Source organism: Carassius gibelio, chromosome A16, assembly GCF_023724105.1.
Source record: "Carassius gibelio isolate Cgi1373 ecotype wild population from Czech Republic chromosome A16, carGib1.2-hapl.c, whole genome shotgun sequence".
Lineage (NCBI taxonomy): Eukaryota > Metazoa > Chordata > Actinopteri > Cypriniformes > Cyprinidae > Carassius > Carassius gibelio.
This window is the reverse complement of record NC_068386.1, coordinates 918,194-925,361: the sequence shown is the minus strand read 5'-3', so window position 1 is coordinate 925,361 and position 7,168 is coordinate 918,194. Positions and strand designations below refer to the sequence as shown.

The window sequence follows — 7,168 nt, the reverse complement described above, 5'->3', positions numbered from 1 at the left end:
CCGCTGTAAACAAAGCATTTATGAACACTGCAGCAGGTGGAGCTTAAACTGTTTCCTTGGTTACCGCTGTAAACAAAGCATTTATGAACACTGCAGCAGGTGGTGCTTAAAGTGTTTCCTTGGTTACCGCTGTAAACAAAGCATTTATGAACACTGGCAGGTGGCGCTTATTAACTTTATGTTTTTTGTTAAAGTTAACTTTATATTTTATATTTATTTTATTTTATATTTTGTATTATATTTTCAACAACAAAAAAATTATGTTATCATTTTTTTTAAAGAATGAAGTTATAATAACCCTGGATTTGTCTTATATACTAATAATAAAGTGCATCAGTTGGATGTTTGTGTTACAGCTCGTGCTCATGGGAAATATCTATGAACAGTACAAAATGGTTTAATGAGGAAATAATGAAAGAATTGTAATTTTCAGCATTAATTGTTTTAATTCCACATCTTCTCAGGTGCGCAGCGGAGCTTCATAATGCCTCTGAACATGACTGAAGACGGCGTCCCCAGCGCTTCTCCCAGCCCAGATCCGTCTCCGTCCTCGTTTCTCCCGCAGACGAACTGCTCGGTGTCTCCGTCTCCCTCGTCTCCGCCGTATAACTTCTACGCCGTGCTGTTGGTGTTGTTGATTTTTTGCGTGGTGTTTGGAAACGTTCTGGTGTGTGTGGCTGTGTCCCGAGAGAAAGCGCTGCAGACCACCACTAATTACCTGATCGTGTCTCTGGCCGTGTCCGACCTGCTCCTGGCCACGCTGGTGATGCCCTGGGGCGTCTATCTGGAGGTCAGTGGACGTTGTGATTGGTCAGTTTTATTGGTAATTCAATGTAGTCGCAGCCCTGATGAGCACAGAAGTAGAGCTCTATGAAATCCCGAATTGTTGTAGTCTTTCCCAAATGCTGTTTTCTTCCCCTACCTTTTTTCTGGATTCTCTTTTTTTTTTTTTTTTTTTTTTTAGTTTTTCTGGATTACATTTTAACAGTTACATTACATTTTAGCCATCAATTTAAACTTTTTTTAATTTTAATTTTTACATTCCCAAATTATTTAATATTTTTCTCAAATGCTGTATTTTTTCTGGGTTCTAGTCTGATTAATTGAAATGATGAAACTTATACAATTTACCATTTATAATTTTTTAGAGCCCTATTTTTTTGTTTCCCTTAAATTAGTTTTTTCTCTTAATTTTTCTGGATTAAATTTTTTCCCCCATTTTAGTTTTTCATCATAAATTCTGTGTTGTCTGTTTACATTTTTCAGGATTTAATAAAAAAATTTGCTTAAAAAAAGAAAAATATCAACATTATTTATATTACTATTATCATAAATTATTTATAATATAATTATTATTAATATTATATGAAAAGTAAATTCTGCTGTAGAATAGTTATCCCTATTTTCTCAAGTTAAGCCAAATTTTTGTATTGATAATGATTTATGACTTTTATGTCTTGTTTACGTGATTCTGTTAGCTTTTTCCACATTACAGAAATCCTACGGCCTTAAGAGCCAAACCAACTGTGATTGGTCACTTCACATGTCAATCATAGGGTCTCCTGCTCTCTGATTGGCCGGCTCACGGCCAGTGTGTGTTCCGGTTCTGTGCTGATTCCTCTCGTGTGTGTAGGTTGTGGGTGAATGGAGGTTCAGTCGGATCCACTGTGATATTCTGCTCACGCTGGACGTCATGATGTGCACCGCCAGCATCCTCAACCTGTGTGCCATCAGCATCGACAGGTGACCCGTCCGGCCCGCTCTGCAACATTTGAGGGTTTTTCCTCAGCGTTTGTTTGTGGCTTCGCTTGACCTGAATTTATCTTTGGTTTAAATGCACTCCAGGCCAATGCGAGGCGGAGGAGATCATGAATTATAAATCCTGCAGTGTGTTTGAGGCGCTTTTTCTGCTTGCGGGGAAATTTAGCGAGTGCTGCTCCTCATTAAACCCGTGCTGGAAAATCGAGAAGCATGCGTAACGAGCTGCACGTCAAGTGCTTCGACTCACATCGTGGATGATTTTGGCCGTAATGAAAGCGTAACGCATCATTACTGTACCTCACAACTTGACTATTCAAGTCCAACCCATTCATTTCTCATCTAAACGGAAATGACTTTCGTCGAATGCTGGATTGCTCATGTTCTGCACGATCTTTATAACTTCTCAAGCGTCTCAATAAATGAATCGGTTTCTATTGATCATCCAGCAGACCTTCAGTTGGTATTGAGCTGTATTCTGTCGTATGAAACCCTTCTTTTGGAGATGAATGATGGTTTAGTTGATTGTTGTAGTTATTAGGGGTGTTACCACCCTGTTTAGGGACCAACATAAGAAAGCCATTCTGAAAGGCAACAAACACTAAGGGATGTAGAATATGCTCATTCAATAATATGTGCTTTATAAGTACTGATAAACAGCCAACAATATGCTAATAGCCAACTAGCTAATAGTGAATACTGTTCCCTAATTTAATGTGTCACCCTGTTTAGAGTACGGTTGCGAACAGGTGAACATTTTCAGGTAAATTTCAGAAACTTTTTACTGGAATTTTCCCGCCCCTTTGCAACCCTGTTTTTGACTCAGTACTTGATCAGACAGCCCAAAACAATAAAACATAAAAGAGTTTTTAATATTTTATTTATTTTTCATTTATTTATAAAAAAAAAAAAAAAAGATAAAGTTAAATCAACTGCAACATTTCTATTTGACTAATTCTATTTTGACCGACAAACAGTTTAAAAAAATTATCCAACTGTGTATATAACTGTATATATAATATAATATTATTAAATAAACATTAGAGAGAGAGAGATATATATAGAGAGAGAAAGAAGTTAAATAAAATCTGGAAAAATAAAGAAAAAATTATTTCTATATTATTTCTATTTTTATTATTTCTATTTTTATAATCATTAAGATAGCAAAATAGCATATTTTTTGCAGTATTATTATTATTATTATATATTTTTATTTGTATCCAAATGTATTTACATAAAAAATATTTCTATATATTTTTTCTATTTTTTTTTTTTACTATTTCTATTTTTTCCAAATTGATTAAGAATGCAAAATAGCTTTATTATTATTTTTTCTGGAGTATTTGTATTGTTTTTACCAATTTGCTAGAAAAAATATAGATATTTATATAGAAATAAATATTTAAATTTTTTTCTATTTTTTGATTATTTCTATTTTTTTTTTTTTCTTTGGATTAGGAACGCAAAATTGCTTTATTTCCAAGTTGACAACTAGATGCTCCACAAATTAATATAAGGTCATGTGACAACAATGTTGAATGCTATTGCTTGCGTTGTTTATTACTGCACACTTGTTCTTAGTGCACACTCGGTATTCAGACAGTAGTAAACAATTATTTAATTGTTTCTATCCTCCTTGTCTGTCATCACTGTAATATTATATGTGTTGCATCAGTAATTCTTGTCAATGTGTGACGTGTGTTGATGAGCAGGTACACGGCTGTTGCCATGCCGTTACTCTACAACACACGCTACAGCTCCAGAAGACGTGTGGCTCTGATGATCGCTATCGTCTGGTTCCTGTCCTTCGCTATCTCCTGCCCGCTGCTGTTCGGACTCAACAACACAGGTACACACACACACACACACCTGGACGTCACAACTAGTCAATGAGGGACATGTGCAATATGTTTCTTTAAATATGTTCAATGTTAATCCTATAATTTCTTATCTTTTAGTGTAGCTCTAGTCAAATCTTTCCTGTTTGTGATCAAGTAAAGATGAGAATAAGGTCAGTAATATCTCCAGATGAACTCTTCCTGGACTGAAGCAGCTCAGCTTTACTTGATTCTCCATCAATCATGTTTTAGAGTCTCAAATCTGATCCTCAGGATCTTTTGAGGAGCGTTTGTTTCCAGAAGCTTTACTTTCACTGTTCCTCAGCGGAGGAATGATCTTCACAAGCTCAGTTTGAGTCTCTGAATAAGTGTTTTTTTATTTCCCGTTTATATTCTCACAATGTCGGCCTACACGAGCCATAAAAGCCCGATGGATCAACTATGATGACCACCAAAAATATGCAAAATTTATTAGATTTGAAAAAAATATTTTGTCTAGAGGTGCACTAAACTGTTCCATTTTTAAAAAATATATTTTTCTGAGTATTATTTTAAATGTCAGGCTTTACAGAGTTAACAGGCCCTAATGATGCTCCATCCCCGAATGACCTTGTGAAACTCGCGTCCCGTCGAGTTTAATCTAATGTTTCTCTTCCTTCGGCTCTCCACTGTGAACTTTAGAGCTGATCTCCTTCCAGAGGAACGTGGCTGGATTCATGAGGTCCTAATGAGGTTTCCCTCTGTGCATTATTATCATGTCCTCACTCCGGGTGATATTCGTGTTTCTCTGAAGATCAGCTCTCATATATGATTAAATGTAAGGATTCGGGAATCACATCTCCTCCTCCAGGCGATCCCGAAACACGTGTGTTTAGCTCAGCGGGAGTCATTACAGATGGATCGGATTTAATTGGGGAAAAACTACACAGAAATCAATAGATGCCCACTACATCCTGTCAAAATAAAAGTTTGGTTTAATTTGAAGACATTATGACAAAAATATGTTATTCTTTAATAGTAAAAATGTGCTTTTTAAAGTAATAATAATGCGATTCAGACGTTATTTTATTGTAAAGTTTAATTTATTAAAACTTTTTATCTAACGTATTTTAATTTTAACAGTAAAGCTGTTTAACGAAAAAAGGGGTGTTAATTTTAATCTAATTAAATTTTAAAAGTTTCATTAATTTCATTATTTTTATGCCTTTATTTGGTTGTCACCGTTTTTGATAATAAATTTGTATTAAATCATAAATCATAAATTAAATCGGAAAAAAAAATATTGTTATTGTTATTGTAAAAATAAATTTTTATAAATTACTAAATTGTTAAATGTTTATTAACTAAATTCGTTAGACATGCTTTTTTAATAATTAAAATTTTATTAAAGCATTAAAGCGGAATCAAGAAAAGAAAACAAAAACTGAAAACATAAACTTTGCGAAAGAAATTTTGACTTAATTTTCAGAGGGAAAAAAAATAATTTGTCAAACTTTTAATGATTTTTTTTAAGGTTCATAATTTTAATTAATTAGACATGTTTAATAACTAATGCTTTCAAATGATTAATTGCATCCAAAATAAAAGTTTACATTTTAAAGTTTTTTAAGTTTACAAACTTTAAAAGTTTACATAATATATGTGTGTGTTTACTGTATATTTTTATCATGTATATATAAATAGACACACATGCATGTGCATATTTAAGAAAAGTGTTGTTTATATATAAAATTTATATATAAATTATATGAATATAAATATATACATGTAAATATAAAATAAAAAAAAATAAAAAATTATGTGAGTGTATTTATATATTCATAATAAATATATACAGCACACACACATATTATGTGAACACAAACTTTTATTTTGAATGCGATTAATCGATTTGACAGCACTATTAATAACTAATATTTCTAGAAAATCCAGAAAAATTAAATTTAGGAAAAAATACTGTTATGTTTTGGTTACAATTTTAATAAATTGTTGTTCACCTGTGAACCGTGACACTATCAGGAACAATTGAGATATTAAAAAGTGTGTTACCTTCCTACATCTTTCAGCATTTTACAAGTCTTGTAATTTATGAAAAGCGCTCTATCCTCCAACGCAGTTGTTCAAGGAAATAAAGCAGAACTAGTTGAGTTTAGTTATTATTAATGTCACGTGTAGTGATTGCAGCACATCGGTATTGACACGAGAGAGCGTCGTCTCTTTATTTAATGTTTGCTCGTGCCTCTGAGCGCTTGTGTTAAAGCCTCCTGTTCTTCCACAAGATGACTCCTGAATCTCAACGAGATCCTCTTCAGCTCGAGTGATCTGCTTCAGAGACCTTCACAGATTGTCCCTGCATCTATACGAGGATCTGAAACAATATAACATGCAGCGTTCAATCCAACGTGACATTTCCATTGAGTAAGAACAGTCAGAGTCAAGGTTTAGAAGTTTCCTTAACATTCCTAAAGATGTTATTCACTCTCTTATTATCTTCACTCCTTGATTGGAACAGTTGGAAATTATAGGAACGTTATAGGAAATGTGTTCACCCTCAGATCATCAGAGATCAGGATGAGTTTGTTTCTTCATCAGATTTGGAGAAATGTAGCATTGCTTCACTTGCTCTGCAGTGAATGGGTGCCGTCAGAATGAGAGTCTGATAAAAACATCCCAATAATCCACAGCACTCCAGTCCATCAGTGAACATCTGGAGAAGACAAAACCTGAAACACATCCAGCATTAAGATGATTTTAACTCAAACACATAGAGACTATAATCCATAATAACACTTCCTCCAGTGAAAAAGTGTTCTGGTCTGAATCAGGAGAGAAATCTGCACAGATCAAGCAGCGTTTAAACAGATCTGTGAGAGACAACAGGAGATGCACTTTTGCTCTTCTCTTTGTCTTTTCAGCGAGTCAGGAAGGGAGAGACTGCAGTTTTGCCGACCCTGCTTTCGTGGTTTACTCGTCTGTCGCTTCCTTTTACGTGCCCTTCATCGTGACCCTGCTGGTGTATGTGCAGATCTGCGTGGTGCTGCGCAGACGAGGCAGACGCACCGCTCCGTCACGCAGACACGGCCTCCATCCAGAGCCCAGAGACGCTCCAAGATCCCGCAAGGTGTGCTGGGAAAGAGATTAATGCCTTTATTCATCAAGGACGCATTAAAATTGATCAAAAGTGAGAGTAAAGACATGTTTAATGTTACAAAAGATTTCTATTTCAAAGTTCTTTTGAACTTTCTGTTAATCTGTGAATCCTGAAAAATAACATGCATCACAGTTTACGTAAAAATATTACAGTTTTCAACATTAATAATGTTTCTTGAGCAGTAAATCATCATATTATTCTGATTTCTGAAGATCATGTGACACTGAAGACTGGAGGAATGATGCTGAAAATACAGCGGAGCATCACAGAAATAAATTACACTTTAACACAGATTCACACAGAAAACAGCTGATTTAAACTATAATAATATTTCACAATTTTTACTGTATGTTTGATCAATAAATGCAGGCTTGGAGAACAGAAGAGACTCTTTTCAGAAACATTCTTACTGACCTGTTTT

General features: G+C 34.4%; 1 protein-coding gene across 1 annotated transcript in view; it reads left to right on the top strand.

Annotated features, from left to right (window-relative positions):
- Window positions 1-368: 368 nt before the first annotated feature.
- drd2l (dopamine receptor D2 like) overlaps window positions 369-7,168 on the top strand; it is an 11,288-nt gene continuing 4,488 nt past the window's right edge. The window contains exons 1-4 of the mRNA XM_052617810.1: window positions 369-790; window positions 1,634-1,743; window positions 3,471-3,607; window positions 6,512-6,717. Of these exons, the coding sequence (XP_052473770.1) occupies window positions 485-790; window positions 1,634-1,743; window positions 3,471-3,607; window positions 6,512-6,717 (759 nt within the window). The 5' untranslated portion in view covers window positions 369-484. The remainder of the gene's footprint in view (window positions 791-1,633; window positions 1,744-3,470; window positions 3,608-6,511; window positions 6,718-7,168) is intronic.